At 43.8% G+C, this 24,296-nt stretch overlaps 1 protein-coding gene across 1 annotated transcript; it reads left to right on the forward strand.

The window, feature by feature from the left end:
* The first annotated feature begins 4,356 nt into the window (after nt 1-4,356).
* LOC120918336 (keratin, type I cytoskeletal 19-like) lies at nt 4,357-23,429 on the forward strand. The gene is made up of 7 exons (XM_040329876.1): nt 4,357-4,962; nt 7,886-7,968; nt 13,578-13,734; nt 13,859-14,020; nt 15,271-15,396; nt 15,942-16,162; nt 23,326-23,429. Exons 1-7 carry the CDS (start codon nt 4,357-4,359, stop codon nt 23,366-23,368), a joined length of 1,398 nt encoding a protein of 465 aa, XP_040185810.1. The 3' UTR covers nt 23,369-23,429.
* Nucleotides 23,430-24,296: the final 867 nt, after the last annotated feature.

Genomic DNA, 24,296 nt, shown 5'->3' on the forward strand with positions numbered 1-24,296 from the left:
ATACTGTGTTCAATCTGTTAAATCGGTCGTTCTCGGTGGCGGGGGGGGCGGAGGCAAGTGGTTAACTGAGGTGACCAGGTAAAAAAATTTTTTCACAGTAGCACAGTGAGGCTGCAATTGATATTTGTTTTGGTAGTCAGATAAGGCAAGCATGGCTCAATAACACACAAAGTTTTTTTTTTAAAAAAAAACGTTTGTGTGTTATTGAGCCATGCTTGCCTTATCTGACTACCAAAAAAAAACATTAATTGCAGCCTCACTGTGCCATCACATACAGCCACTGTGCCCATCAAACGCAGCCACTGTGCCCATCAAACGCAGCCACTGTGCCATCACATGCAGCCACTGTGCCATCACATACAGCCACTATGCCAACACATGCAGCCACTGTGCCAACACACGTCGCCACTGTGCCCATCAAACGCAGCCACTGTGCCATCACATGCAGCCACTGAGCCAACACACGTCGCCACTGTGCCCATCAAACGCAGCCACTGTGCCATCACATGCAGCCACTGTGCCATCACATGCAGCCACTGTGCCATCACATGCAGCCACTATGCCAACACATGCAGCCACTGTGCCAACACACGTCGCCACTGTGCCCATCAAACGCAGCCACTGTGCCATCACATGCAGCCACTGAGCCAACACACGTCGCCACTGTGCCCATCAAACGCAGCCACTGTGCCATCACATGCAGCCACTGTGCCATCACATACAGCCACTATGCCAACACATGCAGCCACTCTGCCAACACACGTCGCCACTGTGCCCATCAAACGCAGCCACTGTGCCATCACATGTAGCCACTGTGCCAACACACGTCGCCACTGTGCCCATCAAACGCAGCCACTGTGCCATCAAACGCAGCCACTGTGCCATCACATGCAGCCACTGTGCCAACACACGTCGCCACTGTGCCCATCAAACGCAGCCACTGTGCCATCAAACGCAGCCACTGTGCCATCAAACGCAGCCACTGTGCCATCACATGCAGCCACTGTGCCAACACACGCCGCCACTGTGCCCATCAAACGCAGCCACTGTGCCATCAAACGCAGCCACTGTGCCATCAAACGCCATCATGTAATACATACAATTATTGAAAAAAAAAATGAAATAGGGGAAAAACAAAGAAACGTCATTTTCGGTTTCGGTTTCGGACTGAATTTTTTTTTTATTTTGGTTTAGTTTCGGTTCTGAAATTTCCATTTCGGTGCATCCCTAATATATATATATATATATATATATTTATTTATTTAAACTCACATAGAAATCCTGTTTTTCAGAAAGCAAATACATAAACAAAAGCCAGCTGAAGGTTTATTTTCCTCTTCATGGCTACTGGTATCCAATGAATCCTGTTGTTTAAAAGGTAAGAAAAAAAACAATAAGGCCGCGTACACACGGTCGGCCCAAACCGATGAAAACGGACTGAAGTTCAGTTTCATCGGTCCAAACCGCCTGTGTGTACGCCCCATCGGTCTGTTGTCCTTCGGTCCAAAAAACGAGAACTTACTTTAAAATCAAACCGATGGACCGCTGACCGATAGGTCAAAACTAATGGTTAGTACGCAAAAGCATCGGTTCAAAACCCACGCATGCTCAGAATCAAGTCGACGCATGCTTGGAAGCATTGAACTTTGTTTTTTTCAGCATTCTGTGTGTTTTACGTCACCGTGTTCTGAACCCGATCGGTTTTGAAAACGATAGTGTGTACGCACATCAGACCATCAGTCTGCTTCAGCGGTGAACCGATGAAAACAGTCCGTCGGACCATTCTCATCGGATGGACTGATTGTGTGTATGCGGCCTAAGATGTATACATTTTTTAGCAACTTGAAACATGGTCATTGTCACCAGACCAACCCCTAAAAAAACAGGACTGTCTATAAAAGTGCCCAATATACTTATTCTTTTTTCCTACAATATTTTCATCTGCATCCCTTTACAGATGGAAGGTAGGCTGTAGAAGATATCATTGACTAACTGGTTTCTATTTGATCTTTCAATTTAAGAAAAATACCCTAAAAAGTTCCTTGAATTTCCACAAAAATTAGACATCCCCCCGAAAAACAAAGTATAAGCATCCATGTTTTGCTTATTATACCTTGTACACACGACCAGTTTTCCCGTCAGGAAAACTGCTGTGTTTTCCTTTGGCTGGGAAAACCGGCCGTGTGTATGCTCCTTAACAGTTTTCCCAAAAGGAAAACTGCGGTTAAAAAAATGAGAACATGTTCTCTTTTTTCTCGCCGCGGATCACGGCATTTTTTTCCCGCAGTTTTACTGTGGGGAAACACTGCTGTGGAGCATACACATGGACAGTTTTCCCGACCAAAGCTCTCAGGCAGTTTTGGTGTCAGGAAAACCGGCCGTGTGTACACGTGGAAAAGTGACCGAGCCGATTCTCGGTCTTTCCCTCGGGTTTCCCCGGCGGTCTTTTGACCGCAGAGAAACCCAATCGTGTGTACAGAATAATATTTTGTACATATTTGCTTTCTTACAGGACTAAAGAGAGATGCTGTGACTGGCCATGCTATGATGATTTTGTCCTGTCTGATCCACTGTACAGAACTATCTATTAGAGAGATTTTGCCTCACTTTCTGGACCTCTGACAGCTGATACACCACACAGGAAATAAGGGAATGTCTTAGGCCTCGACCACACGACCGAACATGTCTGCTGAAACTGGTCCGCGGACCAGTTTCAGCAGACATGTTCGGTCGTGTGTAGGGCCGACCCGGCAATTTTCAGGCCGACCGGACAGGTCCGCTGGAAGCATGTCCGTCGGACATGTCCGATGGTCAGTACGACTCATCGGACATGTCCGCTGGCCCGAGAACCCGCGCATGACGTCGAAGTGATTCGACGCATGTGTGGAAGCATTGAACTTCCGGGTTCGCGCAACTTCGCCGCGTCTTTGTCGCCGCCACGTCACCACATCGTCTGTCCGTGGGGAATTTGGTCTGATGGTGTGTACAGCCATCAGACCAAATGATCCAGCGGACATGTCCGATGAAAACGGTCCGCGGACCATTTTCATCGGACAGGTCCGCTCGTCTGTACGAGGCCTTAAAGACACAGACAGAAAAAATCCTTCCCCACTTTATCCAAAACTAGGAAAAACATTTTTGTCATACATTTTAAGTTCTCAGAAAGCTACCTATTCACCATTTGTAGTAAGTAGGAGGCACACCGAACCTCATAGAAACCCTGTTTTTTTTTTGTTATTGTGCCCTATTGTGTTTTTCTAATAAACCTAATCTGTTTTAAATATTACTTCTTTATAACTATTCATTCAATTATAAATCTCACATTAGGCCAGGGATCTTCAAACTACGGCCCTCCAGTTGTTCAGGAACTACAATTCCCATCATGCCTAGTCATGTCTGTGAATGTCAGAGGTTTACAATGCCTCATGGGATGTGTAGCTCCGCAACAGCTGGAGGGCCGTAGTTTGAGGATTCCTGCATTAGGCCATCGCATTTTAAACCTAGCACCTTAAAATACAATTAAGATACAATTACGATTGCCAATGGCACCTTACATACAATTAAAGCGGTGGTTCCCCCTTAAAAACAACTTTTTTTTATTCCACTGGCCCCCCACATTACAATCGAATTAAGGCTATTATTTTTTTTTTGCTGCTGTACATACCTTGATACAGCATCTTCACCCGTGCATCCGGGTTGCGAGTCCCGCGGGAGTGGGCGTTCCTCACATGTGTTTGATTGACGTTTTTCGGGAAAACGAGCTCCCCCCTGTCGCGTAAGCCGCGTCACGGTTGGCGAAAGGAGCCGAACGGCGAGTCGGCGCTATACTGCGCATGCGCATCGCCGTTCAGCTCCTTTCGCCAATCGTGACGCGGCTCACGCGACGGGGGGAGAGCTCGTTTTTGGGAAAAACGTCAATCAAACACATGTGAGGAACGCCCACTCCCGCGGGACTCGCAACCCGGATGCACGGGTGAAGATGCTGTATCAAGGTATGTACAGCAGCAAAAAAAAAATAATAGCCTTAATTCGATTGTAATGTGGGGGGCCAGTGGAATAAAAAAAAGTTGTTTTTAAGGGGGAACCACCGCTTTAAGCATGTCTTGTATTATAAGATTCGTTACTATTTATTTGAATTTTCGCTAACTTTTTTCATCTAAACTAGTTGAGTTCGACAACTAGAAAGATTAAAAATAAATTAAAAAGGAATTGGATGCTAATAAAATTCTTATAAAGGTTAGTCAACATTCTCAGACGCTTGCTGAACATGTTATAAAAAAGATTACACTAAAGCTTTTCTATTTTATTCATAGGCTTGTCTGGATTCAGTGACTTGCCTGGACTCCTACAATCGCCATGAACAAAGGAGAGAAGCACAGCTATTCTTCAGCTAGGTCCCACAAGAATATATCTCACATGGGTTATCCGTTGCTTCAAATGTCAAGACACTCAAGCCATGGATGTTTTACCAGATCCAGTCATGGAGGACGCTCTAAAACTACCAGACAATCACAATTTTTTTGTTATGGAGGTCTCCAAGAATCTCATCATAGAAGATCTTATATGTACTATAAAGTAGACCCAAAAGCATTCTCTCATGGAAGCCCCAATGCTTTTCTGCATAGTGGTCACTGGAAAACATCATACAGATGTAAAGCGATCCCAGTCTTTAAGCCTTCACCTGTGAGCCATGGATATAATGAATATTGTCATAATAATTGTTTAAGAAACTCCAGGGTCTATGATAAGCACAACAATTATAATCCATTTGAATTCAATCAAACAAAGACCATGAGACATCTAAATGAAAGGCTGTCTTGCTATGTGGAAAAAGTTAATTTTCTGGAGCAGCATAATGAAAGTTTTGAGAAGAAGATAGCAAAATGGTATGAAAACAATGCTCCCAGCATGCCTGCAGACCGCAGCCAGTACTTAGAGGAAATTCAAAAGCTCCAAAACCAGGTACAGTATAAGCACCTAATACTTTTATACCTAATTCAGAACAAATATGCTACAATATATACTTTTTTTATTTTCTTTATATAGCAATTTCAGTTGACCATCTAAGCAATAGTATTACAAATGAATACAGTTATTTGTATTTAAAACAAGTTTTGGAGGATAAGTATGCTATGAGGGGTACATGTCATGAAGAATTTTTAGAGAAGTGAGAAAACCTTCAAGGATTTATATCCCTGAGATATGAATACATGCTACAATATTTTGTACATAAAAAAGTTATTGTATATAACGTTAGTTTTGCAATTAGTTTTATAAAACAATGATGTTACATTTTTACCTAGACCTTATTTCCATTTAACAACATCAGAACAATGCGTATTGTTAATTGGACCATCTTTAAAAAAATGTTGCTAACAGCAAGCTGTAATTTATGTTTCTTTACAAAGTCTGATGAAATATTTCTCCATTGGGGTTGCAAAGGAAGTTGCACTGTTGAAATTCCACTGTGGCAAAAATACCCACAAAAAACAGCATTTAACATGCACATGATTGGATGATGGAAGGCATCAGAGCCTCAACTCATTCACTAAGCTCTGGGGAAAATGTATTCGCAAGGCACAACTTCCCTAGAAAAGTGAACAATAGATTTGCTTTTAGTTAATCATGTATCCCCATATCTGGAAAATCTTTCCTAGAGGCTAAAATTAAGAAAGGAAAATGTAAATAGCTCAGGCAGACTACCTAGAGAGTATGGGATTGCTCCCTAGTTAGGCTCTTTGAAATGTTCTATTTGAAATATAACATTGGTGGTATGAAGATAATACAGTCCTGTTAACCACTTCAGCCCCGGAAGCATTTGCCCCCTTAATGACCAGGCCATTTCTTGCAATACGGCACTGCATCTCTTTAACTGACAATTGTGCGGTTGTGCGACTCTGTACCCAAGGAAAATGCATGTCCTTTTTTTCCCCACAAATAGGACACCTTTTGGAGACCAGTGACATTATTACATTGATCAGTGCTATAAAAATGCACTAATTAATGTTAAAATGACACTGGCAGGGAAGGGGTTAACACTAGGGGGTGATAAGGGGTTAAGTGTGTTCCCTGGGTATGTTCCAACTGTAGGAGGGGGGTGGGCTGCCTGGGATATGACAGAGATCACTGTTCCCAATTACTGGGAACAGTAGATCTCTGTCACGTCATCTGCCAGGATGTTTACATATACAGTTCCACGTTCTGCCTCTCCTCACCTCGATCACGGGTCACCAGCGGACATCAACTCTGCCCGACCCACGGGTACGCTACTGCGGGTACCCACGGCTACACCGCCTGCTAGTATGGTGATTTGCGCAGGATAGCCGACCTGTCGCAGTATATCTGCATGAGCTGGTCGGCTAGTGGTTAATGTCACCATCATTGAGCATGCTGAGCACTTTTCTTTTTTATTCATTAGTTTCATATATTTTGGACTATTTACTTGCCTTTTTTTTTATATAACTTTCTGATATATTTGATGCAGTCTCCATTTCGGACTTATGTTTGTGCATATAGCACAATTTATACACAAGTAATTTGCACTAGGAAATTTCATATGCACATTTTATGATTCAAAGAAATACTACACTTATCTTTTTACATTTATATGGTTTATTATTTTTTTTCCATACGTAAATGGTTTGTTTCTCTTGAGCACAGCACATCAGATTCACCTTTTACTCTCTTTTACACTCTCTTCATAAGCATTTGTATAAGGTGACAGTTTGTATCTTATTGCGATAAAGGTGGAATTGGTGCAGATTAATGACTAAACAGTACAGTGGCTGGTTACTCAACTGTTCTCTGCTAATTGGTTAGGCTCCTAGATAAAACCTATAAGATGCTTTTGAACCATGTGATGCAGATCCTTTACATTATTAATTAATCACATAGTCTATTAGCCGGATTCAGTAAGACTTACGACGGCGTATCAGTAGATGCCAAGTCAAGTCTGAATGCGTGCCGTTGTATATTTAAGCGTATTCTGGAAACCAGATACGCTTAAATTTGGCTAAGATACGACCGGCGTAAGTCTCCTATGCCGTCGTATCTTATGTGCATATTTACGCTGGCCGCTAGGGGCGTGTACGTGGATTTACGCGTCAAATATGTAAATGAGCAAGATACGCCGATTCATGAACGTACGTACTCCCGTCGCAGTAAGATACAACGTTTACGTAAGACATACGCCGGCGTAAAGATAAACCACCAAAAAGATGACGCAGCCCATGCAAGGTATGGACGATGGAACAGCTGTCGTATTTTATGTTGTTTGCGTAAGCGTACGTGAATGGGGCTGGGCGTAGGTTACGTTCACGTCGAAAGCACTGAGCCGACGTCGTGACAAAGGGAGTATTTGCGATGTGATTCTGAGCATGCGCGCGCATGCGCCGTACGAATGGCCCTCATTTACATGGGGTCACGGGTAATTTAAATGTAGCCCGCCCACTACATGCCTACTTTGAATTAGGCGGGGTTACGCCGGGCCATTTGCGCTACGCCGACGTAACTTAGGGAGCAAGTGCTTTGTGAATACAGTACTTGCCTATGACTATGTTACGTCGGCGTAGTGCAAATGGGATGCGCTACGCCGGCATAAAGATACACCGCCATACGTGAATCTGGCTAAATATGTTTTTCACTAGCTATGACTGGATCATCACTAAAGAGCTACATTGTTGAAGTGACAAATTTAGCACCATACAGAAAATCTAAATCTGCTGATTTAACATATGGCCATCCAAAAACTTGATACAAGGCATATATGACAACTGTAATTTGGTCATATGATTTTGCTCTTAAAAAAAACTGAGCATAGCTAGCCTTATCTGTAATTGGAAAATGTGCATTAACTGCATGAATCATATAAGCTTATGTCTTACAGACCTCTAAAGTCTTTACAAACAATGTGGGTATAATCAGGAATATTGACAATGCTAGACTGGCTATTGATGACTACAATAACAAGTAAGTTGGTGCTATAAAGTTAATAAGTAAACAGTAATAAAAAAAGACAACATTAAAATAAAATTAGAATTTCAACATACAGACATATGGTTAGAATAAATGATAAAGATTACTGATAAGTATATCAATCTACTGAAACCATAAACCCCTAAATCAAGTAAGTTTACGGCAAACCAATGTTCATTGTGTATGACTGATTTGATGAAAAAAAAACTATTTTCTCTAGTCACATAGCAAATGGGGGCCAGATTCACGTACATTGGCGCATATATAGACCGGCGTAGGGCATCTCATTTCCGTTACGCTGGCTCAACTTAGAGACGCAAGTACCGTATCCACAGAGTATTTGCGTCCAAATATGCGCCAGCGTAACGTAAATTACAAGGCGTAAGGGGGGGTAATTGAAAGTGGGAAGGAAGTGGGCGTGCTCCATTGAAATGAGCCGTGACCCCATGCAAATTAAGGGCCGGCCGGACTGCGCATGCGCGCATGACGCTGACTATGTTCTGCGCCTCACTGCGCATGCTCAGAACTCGGCCCGGCGCAATCAGTGAGATAGGAACTAGGCCCGGCGTACTTAGTGAGATACACCCAGTGCATAAATAGGCCCAGACATACGCCCTTCCATTGCAAAAGTACATCCATGTGTTTCCCTTCCTGAAGCTAGGTGCTTTTGTTCTGTTGTCTGTTGGTGTTTGTTGGTTTGTGTCGGAGTGTTATTGGAAAGTCTTATTGGAGAGTGTTATTGGAGATTGTATTTGCTGTTTGTTTTTGGTATCTGTTTTTGGTGTCTGTTTTTGGTGTCTATTTCTGCTGTCTGTTTTTGCTGTCTGTTTTTGCTGTCTGTTTTTGCTGTCTGTTTTTGGTGATTGTTTGTTGCAGAGATGGCAACAAGGAAGAGGAAGTTGAACTTCTCTCTGCGGGAGAAGGAGATTCTTACCATGGCCATTACCCTACATGGGCGGTTTTTGCATGGCCCTGAGAGTTGGGACACCACCCCGGCCAGGAGGAAGCAGATCCTGCAGGACATCACCGACGATGTCAATGCGAGCCGCAGTGGAATCCAAAAAAATATAAATGACCTCCGCTGCGTGGTCCGTGGGAAGCTGGCCAAGATTACAGCACATTCCAGGGGCACTGGAGGGGGACCACCTTGCAATATTAGGCTGACTGCTGAGGAGCGTGCAGTGGCCCAGTGCTTCCACAGGCAGCAAGTGGAGGGCCTGCCTGGCTATGAATCCAAGGAGGCCGTGAGGACAGGTACGTTTTTTTTCCCTATCTGGCGAGTAGCATGTGTTGGGGGGGAGGGAATATGTGACAAGTGTGTGGATCCTCCAACCTGTGAATGTTTTGTGTCATCCACAGATGTGCAGGAGGGTGCTGGGCCATCTGGCCAGTCCGCAGCCTCCACCGGACATCAGTCTGAAGAAGACACCCAGGCAAGCCCGGAGTCCTCAGGGGAGGGGAGTGGCCACAGCTCACCTCATAAGGAGGATGAGGAGGAGGATGAGGAGGAGGAGGTTGAGGGGGAGGAGGTCACCAGTGCCAATGAGGTACTTCTCCATTCGGAGGAGGCTCCCCCTGTGGCTGGCAGCAGTCAGGCCTCCATCAGGGCAAGCCCCTCCCACTCCTTCCCCAACAGGGCTTCCCCCCAGGGGTCTCTCCTACTCCCAGGCCACAAGCCTCATCTGGAGGCAGGAAGGCGACCCACAAGACCAGGGGGTGGCAGACTTTCTGCCTGAAAATCTGCGGAGGGACCAGGCCCTTCAGACCCGCCATCTGGGTCAGGTCACCCAGACTTTGGCCCGGATGGAGGAGAGCCTGGCCTCCATCAAGGAGTCAGTGATGGACATGAGCTGTAACTCCCTGGCTCTCATAAACTGCTTTAATGAAATGCAGACCGCCACAGCAGGCGTGGGTCAGGAGGTGTGTGCCCTGACCCAGGCAGTCCAGGCCAATACGGCAGCCCTCAATGTTGGCCTCAACAGAATTGATGTGGCCTTGGAGGGCAGGCCGGCAGGTGGGCAGAGACCAGAGGATGCTCCTCCTTCCCCTGATTCCCCCCCCCCATGAGTCTCCCCTAAGGGGCCGTGGCCATGGCCGGACCAGGCGTGGGTCACGCCAACAACGTTCATTTTTTGTGTTTTTTTGTTTTCAGTGTTTTATTTATTTTTTGTTTTTTTTACTGTGATTATGATTTGTTTTATGTTTGTGAATGATGTATGATTGTGGGGGTGACATTCCTGCCGGAAAAGGGGTGTCACCCTAATTTGTGGTGGAGAAGGGTTCCCCAGGACCAATGAGAAGTGATCCCAGGTCCGTGTGAATGGTGTATGAATGTATAGTGACATAATTGGAGCCTTGGCGTGGCGTTGCTGCTCCCTAGTACCGTGCAGTGTACTTTAGTCTAATCCAATTTGATGAGGATGTGGGGTGTGTGTGCTAGGGACCACAGTGGTGTGCATGCGTGCATTCTCCTTGTGCCATGATTAATGTGTGGGTTTAACGTGCAAAGATGCCTTCTGCAAGGCGTCTCCTGACCGCTGCTCCCTCAGAAGACGGGGTACCCTCAGTCAGGGGGGATTGTGTGGTTCGGGGGTCAGGTCATCACGTAGCTCAATCTCCAGGCCATTTCTCACGGCGAAGTTGTGCAGCATGCAACATGCACCGATGATCTAGCACAAGAAGTTTGGGGAATACAACAGAGTACCCCCAGACTTATCCAGGCATCGGAAACAGGACTTCAGAAAGGCCAAAGGTGCGTTCCACCACTCCACGGGTACGTGCGTGTGCTTCATTGTATCTTTCCTCTCCTGGGGTATGGGGGTTCCGGAATGGAGTCATGAGATGGGGTCCAAGTGCATATGCAGAGTCACCTGGAAGGGAAAAGACAGGAGGATGTTAGTCATGCATGTGCCCCTCGTGATGTCTGCATCATGGGGGGGGGGGGCAGTCATGCCTGACACCCATGTCACTCACCAACCAGCCAGCTGTCCCAATACATGTTCTGTTCGAATTCCATTGGGATGGGGCTCTGACAGTATATGTAGCTGTCATGGCTGGATCCTGAGTGTTTGGCACGGACGTGCCATATGAGGCATTGGGCATCGACTATCACCTGTACGTTGATGGAATGCCAGTGCTTCCGATTACGGTATATGTGCTCTGTCTCACGGGGGGGCTGTAGTGCCACATGTGTGCAATCAATGGCCCCCACAGTGCGTGGGAATTCTGCAATTCTGTAGAAATCATGCATTGCCTTCACCCGCAGGTCCTCCTGGGTGGGTTTGATGATTTGGTTGGCCATGCATCTGAGGATTGCGGGGATAACCTGGTGCACACATCTGCTCATGGAGGATTGTGACATCCCAGCCACAACTCCACGTGTACGCTGAAAAGAGCCACTGGCGAGGAAATGGAGTGTTGCCAGTACCTTGACCAGTGAGCGTTGTGTTGGGCTGGTGATGTCATCTTTCAGGGTTGTGGTTAATTCCATGATGGCATGAGGGGTGAATCTGAAGATGCGAAACACCTCAGAATCAGCCATGCCAAAGACATCTATGACATCTATGCGTGGTCGGTATATCCTCTCCGGTGCCCTCCTCCTCCTCCTCTGTTCCCTCCTCCTTCTACGCGCATCTAAAGCCACTAGTATAGCTAAGACCATGGATGCCCCTGGCATGTTGGCATACAGATTGTTGTCCTGCAAGTGTGTGTGCTCAGCTCGTCCCTAACGGTGTTGCTTTAGCTGACCTGCACAAATCTGGTGCAAAGTTAAAGCTGCTTTTATGAGGGGTAACTTTAGACCGGACGTACAGCTGATGCGCACAGGGCGTAGCCTGCGCCGCACAAACGTACTTTTGTGGATCGCCGTATCTCCCTCATTTGCATATTTGCCTAGCAAAACAATGGTGCGTCTAGCATATTTTTGCGCCCCACGATGCGCCGGTGTAATCTTTTTACGTTGGTCGGAAAAAGCTGGTTTTCAGGCGTATCTGGTTTTGGGGATACGGCGCATAGATACGACGGCGCATATTTACACTTACGCTGCGCATCTCAAGATACACCGGCGTAAGTGCTTTGTGAATCTGGCCCTGGGTTCTTACCAGTACCATTCTATTTTAGGAGAATGTTAAAACCTTGGGGCTGATGTACAGTATAAAGCAGTAGTATGACCTTACCCTATCCAAAACCACTTGCTTAAAAAAAAAATTGTCCAGGGCAACTAAATATTTTACAAATATGCTTTCCACTTACTTTGCTATGAGACTCTAAAGCAAGTAAAAAATAAACTAATAGGGGGAAAAGTACCATGAGAAGGAAAGCTCAGTCACATGACCTGTCAAAGTCATGGGACTAAATTGTCTTCCTATCACAGTGTTGCCTGCAGCGTTATGCACAGAATACCCCAAAGATCATGCAGACACCATGGTCTGCATTTTATTAATGACATGAAGGAGTAGTGTGGAGTAAACATTAAGGTGCCCTGCAGACATATCTGTGCTGAACGTATATAATAAAATACATTTTATTAGCCCATTGGCTTGGTGGCTTGAGAACAGTGAGAATGGGTGTAAGACTTAGATGATAATTTGTAAAGGTTAACTGGTAGGAGGTCCAATGAACCTTTTTACCAGTTAACTTAATTGATGACAGATTACCATATTGTCTAATCTGGATACATTTACTCACTAGTAGTAAAAAAAAAACATGCTAATATAGTTGAGCTTATTTTAAACCTTTGCACATAATACCTAATGTGTTATAGACATGTGCACACTGAAATATTTCATTTTGGAATTTCGCTTTCATCCGAAAAATAAATTTATTTAGTTACTCCCGAAATTAGTTTTTATTTACCGGTATTTAGTTTAGTAAAATAAATGTATTAGTCTGAAAATCCGAATGATGGTCGAATCTGTCAATTGAAGGCTTATAGTGTCTGTCGAATGTTCTAAGAAGATTAGACAAGGCAGCTAAACTGTATGACACCGCAATTGTACATTTCCGGTCGAATGCTCCACCCACAAGCTATAGTAGAACTCCAATGTTGTATGACTAGTAATAATTATATTTATTAATTATTATTACTAGTCAACCAACATTAGAATTCTTCTATAGCCTATGGGTGGAGCATTTAACTATAAATGTCTGCTTGCATTGATCGTATGTTTTTATCTGCTTCGTCCAATCTTGATGTTGAGTCTTTTCTCTCTGTGTCGAATAATCTTGGACTAATAGAGTTAGGTTAGGCACATTCACCTGCAGGTTCAATAGACAGAGATCGCTATTGTCACCGTCATGTCGAATCCTCCATCTATATCGAACTGTTGTCACAACGATCCTTCGGATTTCGGATTCTGCACGTTTGTTATCATTTGTTAAAACGAATGGAAAAATCCCATAAATTCGGACGAAACTGCATTCGGACGAAAACAAATGCACATGTCTAATTTGTTATATACCTACCTAGAGATTTAAGAATCCAGTGGTGATTCAATCATTTGAATTCAACTGAAAACTAGAATGGAAGTTTTGTAAATGTAAATTTAAACCAATCCTTTTTTAAACTGTTGTTTTATGAAGGCCCTTTTTATATTTTGTTAAAGGTATGAGATGGAGCTAAATTTGAGAAGCAGTATTGATGCTGATTCAGTTGGACTGCGTAGTATTTTGGAAGGGTTTATTGACCAGTCAGTTAAACTGGAATCTGAAGTTGACAAACTTCAGCAAGAGATGTTGAAGATGAGGAGGGACAGTGAACAGGTGACGTATGAATTACACTTGTTGACTTCTGGACACGTCCAAAAAAGCTGACTGGAAATACAACTTGTATGCACATTTTTGGTTATAAGTTCTAACCTTCTCTGATCTTCTCTTCTTTAAATAGGAGATAAACTCTTTAACATCTCAGTTTGGGATTAGAGTCAGTGTGGAGGTAGAAGCTTCCCCATCTGCTGATCTCAACAAAGCATTGTCTGGTATTCGAGAAGAATATGAAAAACTATCAGAGAACAACCTGAGGGAACTTGAAAAACATTTTCAGCAACGGGTAACCCCCTATACTTTATGTCTTAAAATACAATCATTTTAAATGTTTATTTCATAAAATATATTTTTGACCAAAAAGCCCTCTGTTTGAGAACACACTATCTAGGTCTACTTTGCATTAAAGTTTACTCAGAGATTGAATTTTTCATTGTGTCTCAAATGATTTTGGTGGAAATAATATCATGGGCTTCTAAGTAACTGTTTCTTTCTATACCCACAACTGTAAAGAATATGCCTGAATAAGAAGCTTCCTTATCATAACATAAGCACAAACATTTTGGACTTTTTAAATTTGACTAGTATTGCCAGCAGGTTATGTAGTATTTGAAATTTGAAAAAATCCATGAGTGTCAAAATTGCAGAATCATTCACTGACAGTTTAATAGTGGATGGAATTTAAATGTTTGCAGATAGATATGGTACAGGTACAGGAGCGTGGATTGGCTGCTACTGCTCATCACCACCTTTCAGGATCTTCTTTTGGTAATTTTATTCTACCTAAATGTTGTGTTTTTTTCAATTGGGCAAATATGCCAGAACTTAATTCAATGCCATAACCATAGGAAGTTGCAGTAAAGCATACACCAAAAATCATATGGTATCTGAAAGTAATAATAAATAAAAAACCTAAGAAAGTAAAGTGAGAGCTATCACTATCCACAGCCTCACACATACAGCACTTTAGTTATTGTCAACACTGAAAGTAAAAGGGAAGTAATTTGCAGGAAATGGCTAGTGCTTTGTGCCATAGAGAAGCCTAGGGAAAATAATGCCACTATTCCACTCATAGGAGCTCACACAATGGGTATGGGACTTCTGACTTCCATTGTGGTCAATAATTGGGAACACCGCTGGTAATGGTCAGATGAAACACAACCTTGTGGCTCCATCTTTCCAAATTCAACTCCAAGTTGATGTTTCTATGCACATATGCAGGGAGTGCAAAGCATTATTGATCCATGTCACCAGAGGTAGATGTGTACCTGCACAAACAATGCACGTGTACCAAGCTGAAGTTTCTGAGAGGATCAAGGTGGGCATGTAAGGCCTGTACATTTTTAAAGCCAAGAATGTAATTATTGGGAAATATATTACAAATAAAAATTTCACACACCTGCTTGGACATTGCCCTACAGATGAATGGATTCTTATGAGAAGCATATCAATTTAGACTTCTGTTTATTGCTGAATTGCTTTTTACAGTTTACATGCTCTGTCTGAAATGTGAAATGTGGCTTTTGATCCTTACAGAGTAAGAAGCTAAACCAAGAAGTGAGCTCTGGCTTTGAGCAGTTGCAGTCAGCAGATACTGAATGTATTGATGTGAAACATTCTTTGCAAACTATGGCGATAGAACTGCAAAGTGAACACTACATGGTAAATATATTATTTATATGACGATACTGTAGGTCAGTACACTATTGGAAAATGCTGCATATGAATTTGATTAAGTAAAATAGGAAGCTCATGATTCATGGTGCTATGCTGGTAAGGAATGCAAAAAATATATCATAATGGTCCTTGCTACTGGGAATGTCTAGTATTGATATTCAGATCATCCTACCACCTTGAACTGTACATCACTTGTGCACTAGGCACCCCTGTTCATATCACAAACTTCTTATCGCTTATCATCATATGACAATATGTACCTCTGTGCCTCATTTATTTACTGTTTTACAATTTTATAAATGTACCATTTGAATGTGAAATTTGGGAATTGTCTAGTTTCCTTTTAAAATACAAAAACAAAAGGCAAAAAAGCATTTAAGACCAAATAATACAGTATTTCTATTAATGCAAAAAGCTATTTGTATTGAAATAAAACTTCTATGCTAATCACACTAGTGACAAGATTGTGAAATATTATACTGCAGTCACCTAGTGTATTAAATATAGACCTCATGATAACTGTATTCTAGATATCAACACTGGAGGACACCTTACAGGAGAAACAGACTTATTATGTCTCAGAGCTTGCTCTGCTACAGCAAGTAATCAATAATGTTGAAAGCCAATTGGATCAGATAGTAAGTCAGCTTCAAAGTCAGAATGAGGAGTATCGACTTCTCATGGACAAGAAAACACATCTGGAACAGGAGATTACAACATACCAATCTCTACTGGATGGAAATGGCATAGAGTAAGTCATTTACAGCAAACCTTTTACAAGCCTAGGCAATTCAAATTGAACACAGACTAAAATACATTTTGGGCAAAGCCATATGTCAAAATGATCAGTATGTTCAAATATATAAGTAGCAGAACTTTGAGGTAATGTAGATGTTTCCTGTAAAAGAAGATCTTAGCCCAGCCATGTTTTATGTCCTGAGCATCACTATTGGTCAGTAAGGCCACTTATAACAGTAACAAACCAATTCGTAATTTTGGAAGGCAAGAAGAGGTTCAAGAAGAGGTTGGACCAACCTTGATTTTGTCTTATCTCTGGTAAGCAAATGTAATTACCCTGGAATTTCCAACCCAGCTGATCAAACAGAAATAAATGGATAATAATGTTTCATGGTACCCATGCCTAGCATTTTGGACTGTGGGTAACTTAATATGTAAACCTTTCATTAGCAATTGACAATTACCATGGGTTTGAGGTGAGTACTACAGGTTAGAAATATGCGGTGCTTGCAAATTTATATGCATATTTGCCCAGGAAAGTTTTCCTAAAACCATAATGCACTGCCTTGCCTTTGAAACTATGGTTAACAACAGGTTTAGAAGTTTAAAAGGACCAAAGGGGGGACTGTTGAATAAGCCCACTCCCTCATAAAAGGAGGAGGGGGCACAAAGCAGCATAAAGCAGCCATAATATCAGTGTATTCAAAGCTTTTGTAGGGTTGATAAGGAAAAGCTGGCAAACTACTTAGAAGGAAATTGGGGTTAAACAACTGTACTTTTATTCTAAATGCTTGTTCTTTATGAAATCAACCCCTTGCTGTCTTTTTCTTTTTACTGGGGGCTTTTTGTCTTTAATTTTATCCAGTGATGAATTTGAGGTCAATGGTCACTTTTAGCTGCTGTCCCTTTCATAGTACATCTTTTTTTGCTACCAGTTTTTCCATTGAAAAAAATAGGCCTTTTGTTTCAGAGGGTGGTATTTTGTTTTTTTTATATTTGGAGGTATGTTGTCTTTTGACATTGTCTGTTGTCTATTGGGAATTTTTTGCTGAAAAACTTCCCTTTAAAAATGGCTTTTGTTTTAGGGGAAGCATTTTTTGTGTTTTTATTTATTTTTAGGGTTCCTTGATTCTTTTTATTCTGATAGAGCCTTTTTTATAGTTTCGGGTGCTCATAAGAAAAACATTCATTTGTTACTGATCATCCGTTCTTGACTTTGATTTTTGTTTGCGGCAGAAAGAAAAATAAAACAAAGTGCAAGATCAATGTGCACTCAAGCCACCTTCAGCTATATCTGTCACATTAATTTCTCCCCCCCATCCCCATAGTAAAAAGTTAGGTACAAACTGGTAAGGCCTATTATCCCTTAATAAACTTTTCCTACTATTTTCCAGTTTTAAACTACTGTATCCTCTGAAGTGTTGTAATTCTTGTAGTAAGGCCCTGCCTATGTTGTTTGGGCCAGATCCACAGATCAAGTACGCCGGCGTATCTACTGATACGCTGGCGTACAGTAGGTGACCGCGATATTGTGTTTCTAGCACGACAGCATCGCGCTGATTCTCGGCGACATGGTGCCGACATCTCGCACTCGCTGGAATAGACAAAGCACATTCCAGCGAGCGCATCATAGAAGCGACGGGGATCCGACTTTGATTCCCGCCAATTCTAGCTGCGGCATTTGGTATGCATTCCTGAGAGGGAGAACTCCACACCAATTTTTAAATAAAAAGCCGACATGGGTCCCCCCCCCCAGGAGCATACCAGGCCCTTAGGTCTGGTATGGGTTGTAAGGAGACCCCCCCTACGCCGAAAAACCGACGTAGGGGGTCCCCCTACAAACCATACCAGACCCGTATCCAAAGCACGATACCCGGCCGGCCAGGAAAGGAGCACCCTGTCCCCATGTTGTTAAGGACAGGGCCTCTTCCCGACAACCCTGGTCGTTGGTTGTCGGGGTCTGCAGGCAGGGGGCTTATCGGAATCTGGGAGCCCCTCAAATAAGAGGGCCCCCAGATACCGGCCCCCCACCCTAAGTGAATGGATATGGGGGACCTGGAGGCAAAGTGTTAAAGTTAATAAACACACGACACAGGGTATTTAAAATAATTTATTGGTCTGCTCCGGGGGCCCCCCCTGTCTTCTTTAGCTCTTTTAGCAGGGGGGGCTTCTTCTTCCGCTCTCCGGGGGGTCTTCTGCTCTCCAGGGGGTCTCCTCCGCTCTCCGGGGGTCTTCTCCGCTCTCGGGGGGTCTTCTTCTATCTTCGCCGCTCTCCGCTGTTGACTCGGCACACCCCGGTTCTTCTCCCGCTGTCCGGTGCCTTCTCCTTCAGGGCTGGCCACCGCTATCTTCATGTGTTAGCTCAATTACTAGCAGGCGGCCAGCCCGCTGTTCTGTGACGTCTTCTTCTTCTTCTCTTCTTCTCCCTTCTTCCGATGTTGACCTGACGCCTCTTCTCGCTGCAATGACGGGTGCACGGTTTGCATCCGACTTATATAGACCTCACAGTCCCATCATGCTCCGGTACCTACCCACATGGGTAGGTACCACCTGGGTAGGTACCGGATTCCGATAAGCCCCCCGCCCGCAGACCCGACAACCAACGGCTAGGGTTGTCGGGAAGAGGCCCTGTCCTTATGAACATGGGGACAGGGTGCTCTGGGGTGGGGGCCCCCGCAGTGTGCCCCCCTGCCCCAGAGCACCCTACCCCCCATGTTGAGGGCATGCAGCCTGGTACGGCTCAGGAGGGGGGGCGCTCGCTCGTCCCCACTCCTTTCCTGGCCGGCCGGGTAGCATGCTTTGGATACGGGTCTGGTATGGATTGTAGAGGGACCCCCTACGTCGGTTTTTACAACCCATACCAGACCTAAGGGCCTGGTATGCTCCTGGGGGGGAACCCATGTCGGTTTTTTATTTAAAAATTGGCGTGGAGTTCTCCCTCTCAGGAATGCATACCAAATGCCGAAGCTAGAATTGGCGGGAATCCAAGTCGGATCCCCGTCACTTCTATGATGGCTTTGTCTCCATCGCGGCAAGCCAGCTCGGCGCTGGCTCCCGCGATGGGGGTCGTAGGTGGTCAATCTCGCCGAGAAAGGGAGCGAGATTGACACAATATCGCGGTCACCAACTGTAGGCGGCACTTATGAGCACTATTAGGCGGCGCTGGTATGCAGCACTGATGGGCACTCATAGGCACTGATGGGCACTTATGGGTGACACTGATAGGTGGGCACTGATGGGCATGGATGGGCACTGAGAGGTGGGCACTGATGAGCATGGATGGGCACTGAGAGGTAGCACTGATGGACACTGAAGGGTGGCACTGATACTAATGGTGGCATTGCTGGGCATCACTTTTTTATGTTGTGCCCATGTTGCCAGTCAGTGCCAATTTGGGGCACTGATTGGCATCTATTGAGAAGATTTTTTAACATGTGGATGGCCATGGGGTACATACCTGGCCATCCACATGTTGCCCCCTTCCCTGGTGGTCCTGGTGGCTTCCCTGGTGGTCCAGTGTGGGCATCCGCGGGGGGGCTACGCTGATAAACAATCAGCGTATACTCCCCCTGTCAGGAGAGCCGCCGATCGGCCCTCCTCTACTCGCGTCTGTCAGACGCGAGTGAGGAAGAGCCGATCAACGGGTCTTCCTGTTTACATCACGGCTGATCACGTGGTAAAGAGCCTCCGCCGGAAGCTCTTTACCGAGATCAGAGATGCAGGCTGTCAGACTGACACCCCGCATCACCGATCACCGTGCTACGCGCCCCCACGGGTGCGCGCCAGCATGTTATCCTGCTGGACATCAATAGACATCCAGTCAGGATAACTGAACCACTTCCCGGACGTCAATTGTCTACTGACCGGGCAGGAAGTGGTTAAGGACCTTGCCCCTTTTTGCGATTCGGCACTGCGTTGCTTTAACTGACAATTGCGTGGTCTTGCGACATGGCTCCCAAACAAAATTGGCATCCTTTTTTTCCCACAAATAGAGCTTTCTTTTGGTGGTATTTGATCACCTCTGCGGTTTTTATTTTTTGCGCTATAAACAAAAATACAGCGACAATTTTGAAAAAAAAAACAATATTTTTTACTTTTTGCTATAATAAATATCCCCAAAAAATACATAAAAAAATAGTTTTCCTCCGTTTAGGCCGATACGTATTCTTCTACCTATTTTTGATAAAAAAATCGCAATAAGCGTTTATCGATTGGTTTGCGCAAAATTTATAGCGTTTACAAAATAATGGATAGTTTTACGGCATTTTTATTAATAATTTTTTTTTTACTACTAATGGCGGCGATCAGTGATTTTTTTCGTGACTGCGACATTATGGCGGACACATCGGACATTTTTGACACATTTTTGGGACCATTGTCATTTTCACAGCGAAAAGTGCTATAAAAATGCACTGATTACTGTGAAAATTACAATGGCAGTGAAGGGGTTAACCACTAGGTGGCGCTAAGGGGTTATGTGTGCCCTAAGGGAGTGATTCTTACTGTAGGGGTGCGTGGCTGTAGGCAATACATCACTGATTGTCGTTCCCTATTTTAGGGAACAGACAATCAGTGCCACTGCCACACAGAAGAACCACCGCTGCCATGGATTACCCTAATGGATGTATATAACATCCGAATGGGCATGGAGAGAACAGGTAAACCTATACCTCTCCCCCGGCAGCGGATAGGAGAAGAATATGAGGAAATGAAACACACAAGGGAAATGGAAATCCCTTTTTTCCAATAAATGGGGAAAGAAAAACCCCCTTGGGATAATGGCACCTACATACCACTGCTGGCCCCATCATGAGTTGGAACATAGTTTATCCTATATAAATATATAGGCCCGGATTCACAGAGAACGGGCACACATTACGCCGCCGTAGCGCATCTCAATGTACGCTACGCCGACGCAGTGCAGAGAGGCAAGCATGGAATTTAGGAAGCCAGTGCTCCCAAAGCTGCGTCGGCGTGGTGTAGATTCCGAAGGCGCAGGCCGGCGTAGGTGGAAGTGGGCTTTCCCCATGCATGTGTCGTGTTGTGGACGCATCCCTGTGTGCATGCTTATAACCACGTCGGAACATCTACCTAAGATACGCCGGATCACTGCCTACGCCATGAACGTAATTTACGCCCATCCAGACACACGTCCAACGTAAACTACGTAAAAACCGCCGGCTTCTGTTCTCTGACCTTTACATGTCTGCTGCTGAGTTACACCTCCTTTATGGGGCTTAACTTTACGCTGGACGTACAACTTACGCGCACCTCTAGTAGCCTGCGTCGGGCGGGCGCAGGTTGGTGAATCGCTGTATTTTCCTAATTTGCATATTTGAATGGCTAATCAATGGCAGCGCAAACAGGCGGCCAGTGTAAATGTGCGCCCACCCTACGCCGGCATAGGCAAGTTACGTTGGCGGGATTAAGCCTGTTTTTAGGCGTATCTTAGTTTGTGGGTACAGTGCACAGATACGACGGCGCATATTTGCACTTGCGTGGCGTATCTTGAGATACGTCGGCGCAAGTGCTTTGTGAATCCGGGTCATACTTTTTTTTATATCTCACAGGCTTGCTAAAACATGGAGTTCTGCTTCTTGAGCTGGGGAAAAAGGATCCAATGACTCTGAATACAGAGTGTCCTTGTGGACGATAAACTGCACACTCAGTATGTGTATTGCCATCCTCAGTATAAAACCGTGATCAAATCTGCAAAAAGTTAAATATCTGGGTCTTCAGGGAGTGTGTCCTGCACAGGGCTCACAGCAGCTGATTTCTACGTAATCAATTTAACACATGTGGTTCCCTTTGTCTCCAGCCTCCTCCAATAGAAGCAATAAGGTGGCTGGATTCATTGTTAGATTTGTACATAAACAAACAAAACAAATTCATGTTTTGAACCTTTCTTTAGACATTTGGTTAGCTGTATATTTGCTGTGCAGAATGTGGGACCATTAAAAATTAAATATTTGACCAAAATAATGTCTGTAATGGTGTCTAATAGCACCTTTGCATAAAGCTACAGCTCTGATATATCGGGGTGAACCTTCATTACTGGGTCCAGCTTACATACATTTTTACAATGGCTTGTTTTCTATCATGCTGTTTGTGTAAGAACTGTTTCAAAAAGACAACTTTTTCCTGGCAATATTATAATTTCTCATTGTTTGCTCTGTTAGTTTCCATCTGACATTATTTTCCTGATGTCATAACATAATAAATGATAACAATACCCTGCGGTCATGCAGAGATGTCCAAAAAAACACTTGTCATATGAAGCTTCAATAAAAGGATTTTTGGAAGTGCAGCTCTCAGGATGGCAGAATGGCACAGCAGGGTGATACCCCGTACCGGTACGTCTTCCCCTTTATGAGCCGCCAGAGGGCGCATATCGTAAACACACAAATCCCTGTTCTGTCAGGGTAGAGGAGACATATTGTTTGTTCCTACTAAGCAGGAACAACGATATGTCTCCTCCCCCAGTCAGTCCTATCCCCATACAGTTAGAACACATCTAGGGAACACACATTTAAACCCTTGATCACCCCCTAGTGTTAATCCCTGCCCTACCAGTGACATTTACACTGCAATCAGTGCATATTTATAGCACTTATCGCTGTATCAATGTCAATGGTCCCAAAAGTTTATCAAAAGTGTCCAATCTGTCCGCCACAATGTTGTAGTACTGCTACAAATCGCAGATCACTGTCATTACTAGTAAAAAAAAATGGCATAAAAATACCATAAATATTTCCCATAGTTTGTAGTCGCTATAACTTTTGGGTAAACCAATGAATATACTCTTATTGCGATTTTTTTACCAAAAATATGTAGAAGAATATATTGGCCTAAATTGATGAAGAAATATTTTTTTTTTAAAACATTTTTGGGGATATTTATTATAGCAAAAAGTAAAAAAAATATTGTTTTATTTTTTTAAATTGTCGCTCTTTTTTTGTTTATAGCACAAAAAATAAAAACCGCAGAGGTGATCAAATACCACCTAAAAAAAGCTTTGTGGGAAAAAGCGATGCAATGCCAAATTGTAAAAAGTGCTCTGGTCAGAAAGGGGGTACATTTTTCAGTGGCAGAAGTGATCAAAAGGATTATGACTACAGTATAATCTAATTAGTGGTATGTAACAATGATAATAATTTGTGAATTTTGAACTTGCAGTGTGACTGGACATCCTCCCTCAACAAAGCACATTGGTATGTAAGAGTGACTTAGCAAAAGCAGCCTATAAATTGTATGTTGCTCAGCTCTTATTTATCATTCTTAGGGCCAGATTCTCGTAGGAGCGTGCATCTTTGTGCGGGCGTAACGTATCCTATTTAAGTTACGCCTCCGCAACTTAGACGGGCAAGTGCAGTATTCTCAAAGCACTTGCTCCGTAAGTTGAGGCGGTGTAGCGTAAATAGGCCGGTGTAAGCCCGCCTAATTCAAATGTGGAAGATGTGGGCGTGTGTTATGTAAATGTTATGTGACCCCACGTAAATGACGCTTTTTACGAACGGCGCATGCGCGGTCCGTGGACATATCCCAGTGTGCATTGCTCCAAAGTATGCCGCAAGGACGTATTGGTTTCGACGTGAACGTAAATTACGTCCAGCCCCATTCACGGACGACTTACGCAAACAACGTAAAATTTTCAAAATTCAACGCGGGAACGACGTCCATACTTAACATTGGTACGCCGCATGTACGCCTCATATATCAGGGGTAACTTTTCGCAGGGAAAAGCCTAATGTAAACAGCGTATCTGTACTGCGGCCAGCGTAAATATGCAGTTAAGATCCGACGGCGTAAGTGACTAATACTAATCTATGCGTAACTGATTCTAAGAATCAGGCGCATAGATACGAGGGCTCAGACTCAGAGATACGACGGCGTATCTGGAGATACGCCGTCGTATCTCCTTTGAGAATCTGGGCCTTAAGCTACTTTGTTAAGCATCTGCTTTTGAAACAGCAAAGCAAATAAAAAAAAAACAAATATATATCTTCTGATTTGCAGATCAGAATTCCAATGATGAACAGAAAGACAAAGAAAATCCAGAAGATTAAGACAACGGAACTTATCAAGGCATTCATCAACCATTCAACTACATCAAATCCTTTTCAGACACATACAAACTAAAATGAACT

This window comes from Rana temporaria, chromosome 12 (assembly GCF_905171775.1).
Source record: "Rana temporaria chromosome 12, aRanTem1.1, whole genome shotgun sequence".
Lineage (NCBI taxonomy): Eukaryota > Metazoa > Chordata > Amphibia > Anura > Ranidae > Rana > Rana temporaria.